The 17,540-nt window shown below is 41.8% G+C and overlaps 1 protein-coding gene across 3 annotated transcripts in view; it reads right to left on the bottom strand.

Moving 5' to 3' along the window:
* The window catches only part of RGL3 (ral guanine nucleotide dissociation stimulator like 3), a 139,298-nt gene that overhangs the window by 74,091 nt on the left and 47,667 nt on the right, over positions 1-17,540 (bottom strand). For all 3 annotated transcript variants that reach the window (XM_073622683.1, XM_073622684.1, XM_073622685.1), the window contains 2 exons: positions 1,325-1,423; positions 909-1,105 (listed from right to left, as the gene is read on the bottom strand). In XM_073622683.1, the coding sequence (XP_073478784.1) occupies positions 909-1,105; positions 1,325-1,423 (296 nt within the window). The remainder of the gene's footprint in view (positions 1-908; positions 1,106-1,324; positions 1,424-17,540) is intronic.

Genomic DNA, 17,540 nt, shown 5'->3' with positions numbered 1-17,540 from the left:
CAATCTCTCTCCATCAGTCAGCTAAAGTCACCCCAGTGCTGAGGGAGAGGAGCACAGTAGGGTCAAGTAAGGATGCTGTGGAGGCAACAGACATCCTCCTTATCAACTGATGACGTCATTGGTTGTTAGGATGCCAGACCCCCAAAAGCCAAAGTTAAAGTGGAGGGCCACCCTAAAATAAAAAATAGCAAGAAAAATCCTAAAAAAAAAACATTTAAAAAAAAAAAATTTAAACTTACCTGAACCCTTGTTGCTAGTCAGTCTTCCTAATCTGCCTCTTCCTATTCCACGGCGTGTCCTGTTCCTCGGTGAGCGGCCCCGTTGCCTTCTGGGAACTGTGTGTGTTTCCAGAAAACCACGGGGCCATTCACAGAGCGCCGCGCCGCTCGCGCGTGCGCAGTAGGGAACTGGCAGTGAAGCCGCAAGGCTCCACTGCCTGTTTCCCTTAGTTAGGATGGCGGTGCCAGGACCCGAGAGCCGGGTCGGCCTCGGGCGGCCAACATCGCGGGCACCCAGGACAGGTAAGTGTACTTATTTAAAGTCAGCAGCTACAGTGTTTGTAGCTGCTGACTTTAAAAAAAAAATTCCTGGCCGGAATCCCGCTTTAAGTTCTTCATGCCTGTGCTAAACCCTATGTAAGGGAGAATGAGGTCGGCACACCTATATAGTTCCAGAACGAACTTACCTAGGGGGTCCATTAGCAATTATGGAAGGTTTCCCAAATTGTGTAATCATTTTGTCCCTGATTAAAACAGCCGTTCAGGACTTCTTAGACAATAGATCATCACTCAGTCACTCAATTTGTGAGAGCAGAAGACCATCATTTCACATCTACTAACAGGTTAGAAAGTTGCATCATGAAAAGGGAGGCTAAGAAGAACAGGATAGAGAAGGAAGGAGGGTCACACCTGTCCAGCAGCAGCTCCAAAACTTTTTCAGCAGAGGTAAAGGCACGGTAGGTACTGAGGAAAGTGGGAACATAGCCAGGATCTGTACCCTGATATTCCACCAGCAAATTCTCTACCAGCTTCTGCAGCGTCCCAGCACGCAGGCTGCGCACCTTACACGTCTTATAGTGAACATAGCCAGGAGAGCCGGGGCTGACCTGAGGACAAGAAAAGAAAGTTATAGGGAACAATATGAAGATGCAAAAGTGAACGGACAACATATACCAAACAGCAGGATAGATCCAGCTAGGCAATATATGTGTATGGCCCAATCTGTTAAAGAGCCTGGTTGAGTAGCCTATCATATTGGTGTGGGGGATAATTAGGACAAAATAGATGTGACAAGGAATGATAAATAGAACAAAGTATTTTATTACCAGGAATTCTCCAGAGGGTTTTTCTGTCCTCACCCGCCTCAGTGTCACACCATAAACCGCCCCTTCTTCCACCTCTTCCCCCCACTCTTGCAATGGATTCTGGAAAGACAACAAAATGAAATATAAATTAAATTATAATCTATATAAAAAAAACTCTAATATGGAGTCTTTTGATATGTGGTTCTATATGCCACGTGTCCTTAGTGCTGTATCTATCAGGAATACATCTTTTAGATTCAAATATGTTAACTGTAAAGCCATATACATGCGATCGGATTGCTGGCCAACAAAACCGTGGACTTTTGTCCGAAGGACATTGGTCCAAACTTGTCTTGCATACACACGGCCACACAATTGTTGGCCAACAATTACGAACATAGTGACGTACTACATGGTTTTTCAGCTCTTTTGCGCCACCCTTTGGGCTCCTTCTGCTAATTTCCTGTTAGTAGAAGTTTGGTGAGTGTTGATTCGCGCTTTTCTTTTTGCGGTTTTCATTTAGTGCTTTTCATTTCCTGCTTTTCAGCTCATTTCTGAACAGCCGTTCGTCAACCAGACATGTTGCGGAATCGGAGGAGATAACGTGTTATTTATTGTTGGCCTTGGAGTTATTGCTTTGACATAATTTTTTTGGTTGAATAATAATGATTTGATTTGTTATAGTTTCTATATTTTTTGATGCATAAAATGCACTTTTTAGTTAAGTTCTATTGGCAGATAGCATGTCTAATTTTATTTGTTTTCTTTTTTTAATGCACAATAAAAAAAAATTGTGTAGAATAATACTTGGCTATGTGTTTTACTTCAAATGACAATTGATGAGTAGGCAGTTATGTTTTAAAAAAATACAATGTAAAATTGACAAGCGACACCAACATAATTGTATCTTTGATCGTAAAAACTACGGGATAATGGTGTTGTGGTAACTAATAATATTATTCTTGATATCACTAGAAAAAAAAGCCTTTGAAAATTTGTTTGCAATAACTCCATCAGTATCACCAGCAAAGCAGCTTCATTATTATCCCATTAAAGAAGAAGAGAATTGTGCCCTGCATTTGGAGATTTCATAATTTGCCACGTCATGAATGTTAATTCTCCATTACAAGCGCTAGTTTACAAGACCGACCACTTCTGGCTCGTCCTTGCTTCCGAGCATACGTGTTTGTACTTTGGACTTTTGTCCGACGGACTTGTGTACACACGCTCGGAAAATCCCACAACACACATTTGTCCACGGAAAATTTGAAAACCTGCTATCCAACATTTGTCCACGGAAAATCCGACAACAATTTTCCGATGGAGCGTACAAACGGTCGGATTTTCTGCCAACGGCCTGTCATCGAACATTTCCCATCGGAAAGTCCGATCGTGTGTACAAGACTTTACACATATAAGCAAAACGCTCAACATCCAAAATCCCATGGCTTTCAAATGTACCTGTTCACACCCTAGTGTAAATTTTTGTTTATTAAAAATCTTACAAACAAATAACATAATAAAAACATATTTACATATATTACAGAATAAATAAAATTATATATAAACAAACAAAAATAGCTTACTTCAGCATAGAAAACAAACTGGCTTTTTTGCCAGAATAAAACATTAACAGAACTAAATATACAAACCAAGACATATTATTATTATTATTATTATTATTTTTACTATAATGCACCACAAAGCCCTAACCTCCACCTAAACACTCCCTCAGACTAAGAAACGATCACACATGTAACCCATGCATGAAGCCTTTTTTCAAAAATCTGATTTTATAAAAATCTAGGGGACGTGAAAGGCCAGAAAGAAAAGCCGCACACCCAGAGACTGACAGACACAGCTATGGGGACCTGACATTCCTCCACGCCTTTGTCAAGACCCCCATTTGCCACCTGTCCTTCTCGAGACCCCTCGAATCTTCCCAACCTCACCCAGAATGTCGTGCACCACCACCTCGACAGGAAGGACTTTTATTTTAAAAAGAGACCTGACACCGTGCATTCCACGTGAAGTAACGGACTACTAGGCTAACTAGAAAAAGTGTCTCAAAATCAAAATCCCGATGCGACTCAAAAGGCCCGTACGACCACTCAAGCCAGAAAGGAAAGGGATACCCAGAACCCCACCCACCCGCTTATAGACTTCTATATTGAAGGGGCATTTGAAGCAAGAAATGGTCCATCGTCTCCTCCACACCACCACACTCCACTCTTGGACAGCCATGGTTCTCCGCAGAGCGGTGCTTCAAGTTACCCTTCACAGTCTGTCATGGAACGAGAGCCAGGCCAAATCCCGAAACTTTATAGGTATTCTTTCCAAATTAATCAAACGCAGACCCTCCCTCATAACAGGGCCTGGGCAATCCCTCAAGGCCAGTGACTCGCCAAAGGCAGATTCAACAACCCTCCTCTCCAGGGCCTTCCTTGGAGGAGACTTCATTTCCTCCGTCACTCGCCACTGCTGAAGCATTTTCAGGCACGGGCAACGTAAGCCATGAGCTTAGCATGTTCAGTTTGTTCCCTCATAACAGCTGGAAGAAACAGCTGTAGATCTTTGCATAGAGAGACCCTGGCAAAACACTGACAAAGCTGACATACAGAAATACTGGGATCAGGTAAGTTTTAATCAAGTCAATCCTTTCCCTGTAAAAGAGTTTCCAATCTTTCCAGCTGGCAACCTTGGCATCGGCATCTTGTAGCCTGCTTTCACAATTTGCAAGGCCGTAATCGCCGGGACCAAATTTGAGGCCTAGAACTTTAATTTCCTGCCAGGGCTCTGGGAAGGGGTCCAGAAGCTCGAAGCCATTGCCTTCCTCTCCCATCCAAAAAACTTCACACTTATCCTGATTGATTTTTGAGACAGATGCCTCAGCATACTGCTCCATCACCGGGACCACCTCCTGAACCTCTTCTGTCCCAGAGATGAAAACAGACACGTCATCAGCATAGGCCACGACCCTCAGAGGAGGTTCACCAGGAATGCCCAAAGGCACCCTGCACAACGCTCCGCTCTCTAACTCCTGATGAAGGGATCGATTGCCTCAAAAGGCCGTCTGATCAAACCATTTACAAGCATGAAGCTTTCAGCCTCTCTGTACAAAGTCTTCAGCCAATCGATAAAGCCCCCATCCAGGCCATACTTGCCTAGAAGCAGCCATAGGTACTTATGATTTACCCGATCAAAAGCTTTAGCCTGATCCAATGCCAGCAGGTACTTTCTCCAGCCTGCAGCCCTGCACCATTCATGTCAAAAGTATTGGGACACCTGCATTTACACGCACATGAACTTTAATGGTATCCCTTAGTCCGTAGTGTTCAATATTGAGTTGACCCATCCTTTGCAGCTATAGCAGCTTCAACACTTCTGGGAAGGCTGTCCAGAAGGTTTAGGAGTGTGTCTATGGGAATGTTTGACCATTCTTCCAGAAGCACATTTGTGAGATCAGGCACTGATGTTGGACGAGAAGGCCTGGCTCGCAGTCTCTGCTCTAATTCATCCCAACGGTGTTCTATCATGTTGAGATCAGAACTCTGTGCAGGCCAGTCAAGTTCCTCCACCCCAAACTCGCTCATCCATGTCTTTATGGACCTTGCTTTGTGCACTGGTGCGCAGTCATGTTGGAACAGGAAGGGGCCATCCCCAAACTGTTCCCACAAAGTTGGGAGCATGAAATTGTCCAAAATGTCTTGGTATGCTGACTTCTTAAGAGTTCCTTTCCCTGGAACTGAGAGGCCAAATCCAACCCCTGAAAAGCAACCCCACACCATAATCCCCCCCCCCCCCTCCTCCACCAAATGATTTGGACCAGTGCACAAAGCAAGGTCCATAAAGACATGGAAGAGCGAGTTTGGGGTGGAGGAACTTGACTGGCCTGCACAGAGTCCTGAACTCAACCCGATAGAACACCTTTGGGATTAATTAGAGTGGAGACTGTGAGCCAGGCCTTCTCGTCCAACATCAGTGCCTGCCCTCACAAATGTGCTTCTGGAAGAATGGTCAAACATTCCCATAGACACACTCCTAAACCTTGTGGACAGCCTTCCCAGAAGAGTTGAAGCTGTTATAGCTGCAAAGGGTGGGCCAACTCAATATTGAACCCTATGGACTAATACTTTTCACAATATAGTGTATATAAAGGGTGATGGAACATTGGACAGCGCTAACTGCATGATGGAGGCATTTCAATGGCTGTATTTTTTATATGACTTCTTAAAAGGTATTAATAAAACTTTTTATTTGAATATAAGTTGTAATTTTTGGGTAGCTCATAAATCTGTCTGTTTTGTGTTTTGTTGTAAATTCTTGCAGAACAAGTCCAGCTGAATACCTATACAATGACCTGGATAAATAAAACCTTCACAGACATACTGTATTGTGTGACTGCTTTGTTTGTGTTTGAAATTCAGCACACAAGACTATTGCCAATTAAAATTCCTGTAAGAAAGGGACATTTGTTGACAGAGGACTCCATAAAGGTATAACAAAAACGTGAAATAAGTTAAAATATGCATATGAGTAAGCTGGCCATAGATGGGTAGAATTTTGAATGAAAATTCTTAGAAAAAGAATGTCCCAAGAAAGTTTGTTTTTTCTAATCATATTTGGGGTCAAATTGACATTCGTTTTTGACTATTTGAATACTAGTAAAAAAAAAAAAAAAAAAATTATAAAAATGGCATAAATCTATGCCAAATTTTGTAGACGCGATAACGTTTGCGCAAACCAATCAATATACGCTTATTGCGTTTTTTTTTTTTTTTACCAAAAATATGTAGCAGAATACATATCACCCTGAACTGATGAATGAATTTGTTTTTTTACATTTTTTTTTTTTTTTTGGAAATGTTTTATAGCAGAAAGTAAAAAATGTGTTTGTTTTTTTTCAAAATTGTCGCATTTTTTGTTTATAGTGCAAAAAATAAAAACCTCAGAGGTGATCAAATACCACCAAAAGAAAGCTCTATTTATGGGGAAAAAAAGACATCAATTTTGTTTGGGTGCAACGTCGCACGACCGCGTAATTGTCAGTTAAAGCGACGCAGTGCGGAATCGCAAAAAATGGCCCGGTCAGGAAGGGGGTAAATGCTTCCGAGGCTGAAGTGGTTATTAGAGTTTCTTGGAGCGTTTTTCCAGCAGAAATGCTCCTAAATGCTGACAAACACTCCTAATAGCGTTTTTGAGGTTTTTTTTTTTTTTTAAGGAACTACAAAAACGCTAATAAAACGCTAACGCTCCTAAGCGCTCCTAAATTCTCCTAAACGCTACTAAAATGCTCCTACAAAAAGCTATTAGGCACATTTTCCAGACTTTTTTTTTGTGTGTATTTGTGCGCATTTACTTACATTTTCGCGTAAATGCTTTCACGCAATTTTACGCGCAGGTCCGCATGAGACGTAAATTACTGAACCAAAAAGCAGTTTTTTAATTAATTTATTACTGACCAAAAAAGCTGATTTTTTCATTTATTTTTTTTAAACAGAAGATTGCGCGACGCTTGTTTACGCCCCTGTGTGCATAGGCACATTACAATTAATGGGCTGTATTTTAGCTCAGTGAAATGATAATAAAAAAAAGTTACCATTACACTAAGCTTTTTCAAGCTGCAGTGTGCAAGAGGCCTTACCAGCATTTTTTTCCAGCATTTTTACAGTGTTTTATTTTACTTTAAAAAAAAACACTAGCGTGCATGGAGCCTAAGGCCTCTTGCACACTGCATCTTGAAAAAGCTCAGTACAGCTTCTTTTTTTTTTTTATTGAGCTAAAATACAGCCCATTAATTGTAATGTGCCAATACACACAACTGCGTAAACAAGCGCCGTGCATTCTTCAGTAAAAAATAAATAAATTGAAAAATCTACTTTTTTGTCAGTAATTAATGCCTCATGTGCGCAAATGCATGCAGATACGCACAAATGCACGTAAAGGCATGCAAATTCCTATTTACATATTGTGCAGGACAAGAATGCGAGAATACCTTTTTGCGGGAAAATATACGAGTGCGTGCGAGATTATGCATGTACGCGAAAATGTAAATACGTGCAGATACATACAGGAGTATCATGTGCAAGAGGCCTTAGGCTCCATGCACACTGGTGTTTTTTAAGCTCCTTGAAGCTGTTATTAGCATTTTGTTCCTGCTCCTAGAAGCTAAATAGTGTTCTCTTATGTGTTCATGCACGCTACTTTATTTTAGATTTATTTATCTATTAGCATTTTTTAAGCTTCAGCAAAAAAAAATAGTTTTTGTCGAGTTTCTTGGAGCGTTTTTCCAGCAGATAAAAACACTGAATGCTCCTAAATACTATTTTTTTTTAGCTTTTTTTTTTTTTTTTTTTTTTATGGAACTGCAAAAAAACACAAATAAAAGGCTAACGCTCCTAAGCGCTACTAAAACGCTACTAAAAATGCTATTACCAGCATTTTAGCTTAAAAAGCACGCTAGTGTTCATGGAGCCTAAAGGCAAACAAAATCTTTTGAACAACATCTGAATGTTCTGAAAATGTATGTTGTATGAATTTTGCTAAGACTTTTCGTTTGAAATTCTGTCAATCTATAGCCAGCAGCTTAACCACTTCAGCCCCGGAAGGATTTGCCCCTTTAAAGAGGAAGTAAACCCTGATGGGTGTTACTTCCTCTTTGTTTCCTTGCAAAGGTAAAGCATAATGGGTACTATGCATCGCATAGTAGCCCATTATGTGTCACTTACCTGACACAGGAGCCTGTGATGTTACCGCTGTCCCTTCTCCTATGAAGAGTCCATTTTCTTTACGGGTATCGCGGCTCCGGCGCTGTGATTGGTCGGAGCCGCGATGACGTCACTCCCGCGCATGATCGCCGTTAGAGACGGCGGGCTCAGTGCGGCTGCGCGCCGTTGTCTACGGCCCATGCGCCGTAGCCATCGGTGCCTGTCTTTTGGAAATATCTCCTAAACCATGTAGGTTTAGGAGATATTTCTTGCACCTACAGGTAAGCCTTAATCTAGGCTTACCTGTAGGTAAAAGTGGTCTGTAAGGGTTTACAACCACTTTAATGACCAGGCCATTTTTTTGCGATACGTCTCTGCGTCGATTTAACTGACAATTGCGCGGTCGTGCTAGGCTGTACCCAAACAAAATTGACGTCCTTTTTTTCTCACAAATAGAGCTTTATTTTGGTGGTATTTGCTCATCTCTGCGTTTTTTCTTTTTTGAGCTATAAACAAAAAAAGACTGACAATTTTGAAAAAAAATATATTTTTTATTTTTTGCTATAATAAATATCCAAAGAAAAAATAAAAAAAAAAAACAGATTTCTTCATCAGTTTAGGCCGATATGTATTCTTCTACATATTTTTGGTAAAACAACGATTTTGAAAAAAAAAAATAAATAAATTTTTTTTACTTTTTGCTATAATAAATATCCAAAAAAAAAAAAAAATGTTCTTAATAAGTTTAGGCCAATATGTGTACATTTTTTTGGTAAAAAAAAAATCACAATAAGTGTATAATTGATTGGTTTGTGCAAACGTTATCACATCTACAAAATAGGAGATAGATTTATGGCATTTTTTTTTTTTACTAGTAACGGCAGTGATCTGCGATTTTTAGCGGGACTGCGACATTGCGGCAGACAGATCGGACACTTTTGACACATTTTTGGGACCACTGACATTTATACAGCGATCAGTGCTATAAAAATGCACTGATTACTGTGTAAATGTCACTGGCAGGGAAGGGGTTAACACTAGGGGGCGATCAAAGGGTTAACTGTGTACCCTAGTTAGTGTTTCTAACTCGGGGGGACTGACTGGGGGAGGAGACCTGTCAGAACCAGGATTTGTGTGTTTATGGTGATTTGTGCAGGAGAGCCATGCTGCTGCAGTTTATGTAAAGGAGCTGGTTTTTGGCAAGTGGTTAAAACAAAAGTATCATTTAAAAAAAATAAAATAAAGAATCATAATCACCTAGATGGCTACAGCACCGATCCCAGCTGCAGCTGTCCTCTACTATCTCTAACTGACATACTTACATACAACATTTTGAGATGGGAATGAGGGCCACCTACTAACAAATGTATGTAGGCATAGGACACGCCCCCTGCCACACCCCCTTAAAGGAGAATTAACCAAAAAAAAAGGTTAATTAAATCCACAAGGACTTTTTTTTACCACTACTATTCCTTTATATTGGCTATTAAAATGTACAAATGCAGCAATTTAGAAATTAGATGAAAAGTTTAGCACTGGGAAACACTTTTTGTAAGATAAAAAAGTGCATTTTATATACAGCTATATGGATCAGACCAAAATGAGGGACAAATGAGGAGGAAAGAGGGACAAAGGGACATTGCTCCAAATCAGGGACAGTCCCTCCAAATCAGGGACAGTTGGGAGCTATGAACTGAGTGATTAAAGACCATTGATCGCTCAGTTTTTAGACTTCAGTGAGCAGAGAGCTGGTGACTGGCAGTCACCGGCTCTCTGCTCTGCCCCTTCAGCACTCACTGGAGCGCCAAGCTGTGGAGGGGGCGGGAGCGGTTGGCTTAGGTCCCTTTCACACTTGTGCGACTTGTCCTGTGACTTGGGACTGCAGAGTTGCATGACAAGTTGTTTGCCATTATTTCCAATGATAACCATTCATATATGCCCGATTTCAAGTCGTGCCGACTTCAAAGTAGTCCCTGTACTACTTTGGTCCAACTTTCATGCGAGTTGAGGTCCATATACCTCCAGTTTACACAGGCATTCCCTGAAATTGTGGCAAAATCGGGGCAGCGAAACCATCGTAAAATTACGGCCTTAGGCTCTCATCGGCGCACTGAGAGGCTGAGCCAGGTGCTAGTCCAGGCTTCTGGGCAGATCTTTGGGAGTGATGTAGCCAACAGTGGGCTTTAGCGCACTGACCTCTGAAAAATGGTCGCAGGAGTGAAGAACAAACTGCACTCCTGTAATCTATAGAAGCATAGCCAAAATAACTCTGGCCATGCTTCTCCCTTAAAGTGATGTTAAAGGCAGATTTTTTTAATAAAATAACAAACATGTTATATTTACCTGCTCTGTGCAGTGGTTTTGCACAGAGCAACCCAGATCCTCCTTTTCTCGGGTCCCTGGCTAGAGCTCCTAGTCCCTCCCTCCTGCCAAATTCCCCCATAGCAAGCAGCTTGCTCTGTGTGTCCATTCACACATGGAGCAAGCTTGGCCCCACCCCTGCTCTCTCCTCATTGGCTTACTGCCCGTGATTGACAGTAGCATTTCAGCTAGTTAGGAGGAAGAGACCTGGCAGAGCCGCCACTCTCATGCACATAGCTGGATCAAGATGGGGCTCAGGTAAGTACAGTATTAGGGGGGTGGAGGGCTGCTGCACACAGGTTTTTTTTTTTACCTTCATTCATAGAATGCATGAAAGTAAAAAACCTTAAGACTTTACTACCATTTTAACCACTTGAAGACCAGCCACCGCAGTTGTACTGCGGCAGGCTGGCTTTCCTGGGTGAATCGCCGTCATTGTACGTCGTTTGCTTTTTAGAGCTCTAGGGGGCCACCAGCCACCCGCGATCGCTCCACAGAGAGCCAGAACTGTCAATGTAAACAGACCCCTGTTCTGTCAGGGGAGGTGAGACAGATCTGCTGTTCCTAGGAACAGTGATCTGTCTCCTCCCCCAGTCAGTCCCATTCTCCCACAGTTAGAAACACCTCCCAGGGAACACATTTAACCCCTTGATCACCCCTTCCCTGCCAGTGACATTTACACAGTAATCGGTGCATTTTTATAGCACTGATCGCTGCATAAATGTCAATGGTCTCAAAAATGTGTCAAAAGTGTCCGATCTGTTCGCCGCAATGGCGCAGTCCCGCTAAAAATCGCAGATCACCGCCATTAGTAGTAAAAAAACAAACAAAATGCCATAATTCTATCCCCTATTTTGTAGAGACTATAACTTTTGAGCAAACCAATCAGTATACGCTTATTGCGATTTTTTTTTACCAAAAAAATGTATACATATTGGCCTAAACTTATTAAGAACATTTTTTTTTTTTTTTGGATATTTATTATAGCAAAAAGTAAAAATTTTTTTTTTTTTTTTTTTTTTCAAAATCGTCGTTCTTTTTTTGTTTATAGCGCAAGAAATAAAAACCACATAGATGATCAAATACCACCAAAAGAAAGCTTTATTTGAGGGAAGAAAAGGATGTTTGGGTACAGCGCCGCACGATCAATTGTCAGTGCCGTATCGCTGTTAAGGGGGCAAATCCTTCTGGTCCTTAAGTAGTTAAGTTTGTGTAGGGACCATTTACTTAGCCCCAGTCAGTTTTACTGCTTGTACTAAGAATAAATGACCCACATACATGTGTTCGTTTTTGCCTAATCTTGCCAGTTACCAGTGGATTGGAAGAACATGTGGGCATTCTTTGACTTCTCCAGACACCCCCTGGCTGACTATAGGTAGATGAAGATTTCATTGACCAGGCTGAATTACCTTAGATTTTCCTAACTGGCTGGAATGTTCTATGTGAAAATATATATACTAAATATATACGCTCGTGCTACTGGTGTATCAAACAACAAAAAACAAACAAATTATGAAAAATTGCAGCTGCTATACACAAAGTGCTAATCACTTAAAAAACATATAAAAATAAATATAGCAACAACAAACAATAAGTGAAAATGTGTTGACCAAAAGAAAGTCCAAAATACAATAAGTGGAAATAAAGTCCAAATAAATTGACTCAAGGTGCTCCAATCCACAGTGAAGTAAATATAAAGTGCTTCAGGGAAATTCAGGTGTGCATCACCCCCTCATGTGTCCCCACTCACCAGATCACTTTCAGTCTGGTGGGTCATTTAAAGCTTGGTAAAGAATCCTGGTATGGCGGATAAGATGATATGCCTTCAGGTCAGGAAATCTTTTAAAGAGTTTCTCAGCCAGAACACAGCAGGTACCCAGAAGTAAAAATAGAAGGAAACTGACAGTGAAGTACCATTAAAAAAGTTTTATGAAAGAAGGGAGTGGGTACTTACAACAAGTATGATAAAAACAAGCCCCCAAATGGAGCTGTGGGTGTAAAAACGCAGTTCCTGGCGTGCGTCCCACAGGACCGGAAGTGAACCGGAAGTGGCGTCAGTGATACCGGAAATAGCGTCAACGTTTCGCCCTCCCACAGGGCGTCATCAAGGACAAGTCTGTGGGAGGGCGAAACATTGACGCTATTTTGTTGACGCTAGTGATGACACGCCCCCGAGGAGTGTGCCACTGACAGCTTGGGCTCCTAGGAGGAGGGTTTAATGACACCGGATGTCACTCAACCTGGATAAGGAACGGCACTGGATGACGGAGCAAGACTCAGAGGCTGAGTTGTATTTTACCAACTTTTTTACTTCACAGAAAAATGGGGGGAATTAAAAGAAAAAAGTTCTCCTTTAACACATTTGGTCATCTACAAATATGACCAGATCTGAACTAAGTGTATATTCAATGGGGTTGATTTACTAAAGGCAAATAAACTAAGTGCAGTTGCTCCAGATCTTAGTAAATGAGGTGAAGCTTCACTTTATAAAAAATACCCAACCACGTGCAACATGTAATCCAACAGAAGGCTTGATAGCGTCCACATTAGATGACACCCAAACATGTAGGACTTTACTGGAATCAAGTCCTTCAATCAAATAAGGGATGTTGTCTTCACTATATACTCCCACAAGCCAGGCAAGAAAAAATGATGTACCAAAATGTCGCTTACCAGATATGTAGGATCCCTATTACAGAGATCTTATGGGCTCATAAGTACAAGATCATTCAGACAGGAACAGCTGGTTCACACATCCATCAGGATTCCTTCCTCACCAAGTGGTTCAGAATGCTGCAATGGTCTCCATATGGTCCTTATTCAGGTAGGATCACTCGTGGAGTATTATGTGGAAATGTATTTAGGGGAGGAAGAAAAAGCACTTCATAGTGCAGTAGGTTTAAAAAATCCCTTTATTCCATATGATGGACAACTGACATCTCTAAAAGCATTTGGCAGACAAATGCTTTTAAAGATGGGTGGAGCTATAGGATCTGACGTCACCACGTACCAGCTGGCTGGTTTGGGCCGCGGCTGTGAATCTCGTTTGAATATTTGTCTGCCAAATGCTTTTAAAGATGTCAGTTGTCCATCATATGGAATATAGGGATTTTTTAAACTTACTGCACTATGAAGTGCTTTTTCTTCCTCCCCTAAATACGTTTCCACATAACACTCCACGAGTGATCCTACCTGAATAAGGACCATAAGGAGACCATTGCAGCATTCTGAACCACTTGGTGAGGAAGGATTTATGAAGGATATGTGAACCAGCTGGCTGTTTCTGTCTGAATGATCTTGTACTTATGAGCCCATAAGATCTCTGTAATAGGGATCCTACATATCTGGTAAGCGGCCTTTTGGTACATCATTTTTTCTTGCCTGGCTTGTGGGAGTATATAGTGAAGACAACTTCCCTTATTTGATTGAAGGACTTGATTCCAGTAAAGTCCTACATGTTTGGGTGTCATCTAATATGGATGCTATCAAGCCTTTTGTTGGATTACATGTTTCCTAATTCAGTTTTTTATGTATTTTTTATTTATTTTTTTATTTTTATTTTCTATTTTTTATTATTTAATCTGGTTTTACACAGATTTTTTGCTATTACATATATTTGTTAGTTTGTTGGCATATTTTAGGTTGCGCATCTAATTCCATCTTATACATAGGATCATAATACACCTTACAATCTTCATACAATCAACTTTTGTTTTAACCACTTGACCTCCGGAAGGTTTACCCCCCTTCACCACAGGCAATTTTTTGCGATTCGGCACTGCGTTGCTTTAACTGACAACTACGCGGTCGTGCAACAAACAAAATTGTCCTTTTTCCCCACAAATAGAGATTTCTTTTGGTGGTATTTTATCACCTCTGCGGTTTTTATTTTTTGTGCTATAAACAAAAAAAGACCGCCAATTTTGAAGAAAAAAAACCAATCTTTTTTACTTTCTGCCAATAAAAAAATCGAATTTCTACATAAATTTAGTCCAATGTGTATTCCGCTACATATTTTTCATAAAAAAAAAAATCCCAATAAGCGTATATTGATTGGTTTGCGCAAAAGTTATAGCGTCTAAAAACGAAGTGATATTTTTAATTTTTTTTTTTGTTACTATTAATGGTGGCGATCAGCGACTTACAGCGGGACTGCCATATTGCGGTGGACAGTCGGGACACTAATTGACACTTTTGACACTTTTTGGAAAGCAGTGACACCAACATAGTGATAAAATGTATGCACTGTCACTGTACTAATGACACTGGCAGGGAAGGGGTTAACATCAGGGGCATTCAAAGGGTTAAATGTGTGCCTAGCTGGTGATTTTGTGTAGTGTGGGAGGTGCTTGTACTAGGGGAAGGCATGGATCCATGTCCCTGTTTTGCAGGAACACAGGATCAATGCCTTCCTTACTGACAGAACGGCCATCTGCCTTGTTTACATAGGCAGACCACCGTTCTCCCTCAGTACCCAAGGATCGGTGGGTGCTGGCGGACATCCAGTACCCGCCGATCAGCTCCCACTGTATATAATCACAGCTGATTGCCTAGCTGATTTTGATTGACAGCAGCGGCAGCCAATGGCGCCACTGCTGTGTCTCAGCCAATCAGGAGGGAGAATCTCGGACAGCTAAGACATTGGTGGACATCGCTGGACAGAGAGGGACCTCAGGTAAATGTTGGGGGAGCTGCTGCACACAGAAGGTTTTTTATCTTAATGCATAGAATGCAAATGTCTGCCATTACAACTCCTTTAACCACTTGCCGACTGCCGCACCACACCTATACGTCGGCAGAATGGCTTGTACAGGCAAATGGGCATACCTGTATGTCCCTTTGAATTTGCCACCTTGCGGGGCGCGCCGCACGCCACAGGAGCATGCCTGCAGGTACAGCAAACGCGATGTTCACCGGCGGTCCGCGATCGTGAGACGGAGAGGCAGAACAGGGAGTAAAACAAGGCATTTCCCTGTTCTGCCTTGTGACATGACACAGAGCGATCACTGCTCCCTGTCATCGGGAGCAATGATCGCTGTCATGTCAGTCATGTCAGTGGCAGCCCATCCCCCCCCACAGTTAGAATCACTCCCTAGAACACACTTAACCCCTTGATCGCCCCCTAGTGTTTAACCCCTTCCCTGCCAGTGTCATTTACACAGTCATCAATGCATTTTTATACCACTGATCGCTGTATAAATGACAATGGTCCCAAAATAGTGTCAAAAGTGTCCGATGTGTCCGCCATAATGTCGCAGTCCCGATAAAAATCGCAGATCGCCGCCATTACTATTAAAAAAAAAATTAATGATAAAAATTACATAAATCTAGCCCCTATTTTGTAGACGCTATAACTTTTGCGCAAACCAATCAATATACGCTTATTGCGATTTTTTTTTTTTTTTACAAAAAATATGTAGAAGAATACGTATCGGCCTAAACTGAGGAAGAAAATTGTTTTTTCTAATATTTTTGGGGGGATATTTATTATAGCAAAATGTAAAAAATATTGCTTTTTTTTTTTCAAAATCGTTGCTATTTTTTTGTTTATAGCGCAAAAAATAAAAAAACGCAGAGGTGATCAAATACCACCAAAAGAAAGCTCTATTTGTGGGGAAAAAAGGACGTCAATTTTGTTTGGGTACAACGTCACACGACCGCGCAATTGTCAGTTAAAGCGACGCAGTGCCGAATCGCAAAAAATGCTCTGGTCAGGAAGGGGGTAAATCCTTCCGGGGCTGAAGTGGTTAAAGTCGCACCCGAATGTTACCCTGTTTCCCCGAAAATAAGACCCAGCGTGATTGTCGGTGATGGCTGCAATATAAGCCCTACCCCCCAAATAAGCCCTACCCTGTTTCCCCGAAAATAAGCCCTACCCTGAAAATAAGACCTACAAGGACTTTAACTAGGGCTTATTTGGGGGGTAGGGCTTATATTGCAGCCATCACAGACAAACACGCTAGGTCTTATTTTCGGGGAAACAGGGTATATATGCGACAGTTGAGCAACAGTTGTCCATTATCACTGGTCAAAGCCAAAGTGGCATCCAAGTTGCACCCATCCAAAGTTGCATCAAAGTTGCACTTTAAAGACGTGCTACTTTAGAGTTGTACAAGTGTGGATGGAGCCAAGAAGATTGTAAAATCTGATTGGAACATGTATGGTGAGCTTTAAGCCATAGGTGGTCCGAATCTTGGGCGACTGGGCAGGCTGAATGTGCGATCAAGTTGGGTACAACCACATACCTCCCAACATTTTGAGATGGGAATGAGGGACACCTACGAACAAACGTATGTAGGCATAGGACACGCCCCCTGCCACACCCCCTTAAAGGAGAATTACCAAAAAAAAAGTTAATCAAATCCACAAGGGCTTTTTTTACCACTACTATTCACTAGCAATAATCACTGTGTTCTCCTGGTGGGGGCGGCCTAACCCAATAGCTCTACAGGAGGGATCTCCTCATCTACACTGACTGTGATTGATGGGGGGACCTAGCGATTTTCTATAGAATCGCTCCGTCTATTGCCGGCCCTAGTTGTATAGACAGAGAGGACAATTTGTATACAAGTATCCGTACACTCCGGAGGACAGACCCCGGTATACAGGTGAACCCAGGACAGGACCCATCCAATAACACTGGTCACATTACAGGGGATTAACTAGTTAATCCTCCACATCTCTCCCAATCTAAAGTTGCCCGTCCGGTTTTGCCAGCTTCCCCTCCCCCCCACTGTCACTCACCCAGCCCGCTCCATGAACTCGCCGTGCCCCCGATCAGCTCCAACCAGCAGGCTGGCATTCTCACCATAACCGTGTACCTAGGTGCCAACTGCTTCTGGAGCCCGGGGAAACTTCCAGCCAGTGAAACTTTGTTCTTAAGAAGTTATAGTCCCTGGAAATGTCCTCGGTTTTCAACAAAAGTGTAATGCTGGACTCCAGATAAACAGCTAAACACACAGGTAAAATACACAGGAAGGAGACGCATTACTGTCCATGCAGATGTAAACAGCTCGCTCACATAGCGCAGTCAGGTGGATGACACTTACGGGTAAACTATAACTAAAGGCAAAACTTTTCTTTTTTTGTTGTGGATAGAGTGGAGATGGATTAGAATGCCTGTCAGTTTTTTATTGCTGTCTGTGCCCCTGTTAAGGAGATTTACTCTC

The sequence above is a fragment of the Aquarana catesbeiana genome, linkage group LG03 (assembly GCF_042186555.1).
Source record: "Aquarana catesbeiana isolate 2022-GZ linkage group LG03, ASM4218655v1, whole genome shotgun sequence".
Classification (NCBI taxonomy): domain Eukaryota; kingdom Metazoa; phylum Chordata; class Amphibia; order Anura; family Ranidae; genus Aquarana; species Aquarana catesbeiana.
This window is presented reverse-complemented; position numbering and strand designations above follow the sequence as displayed.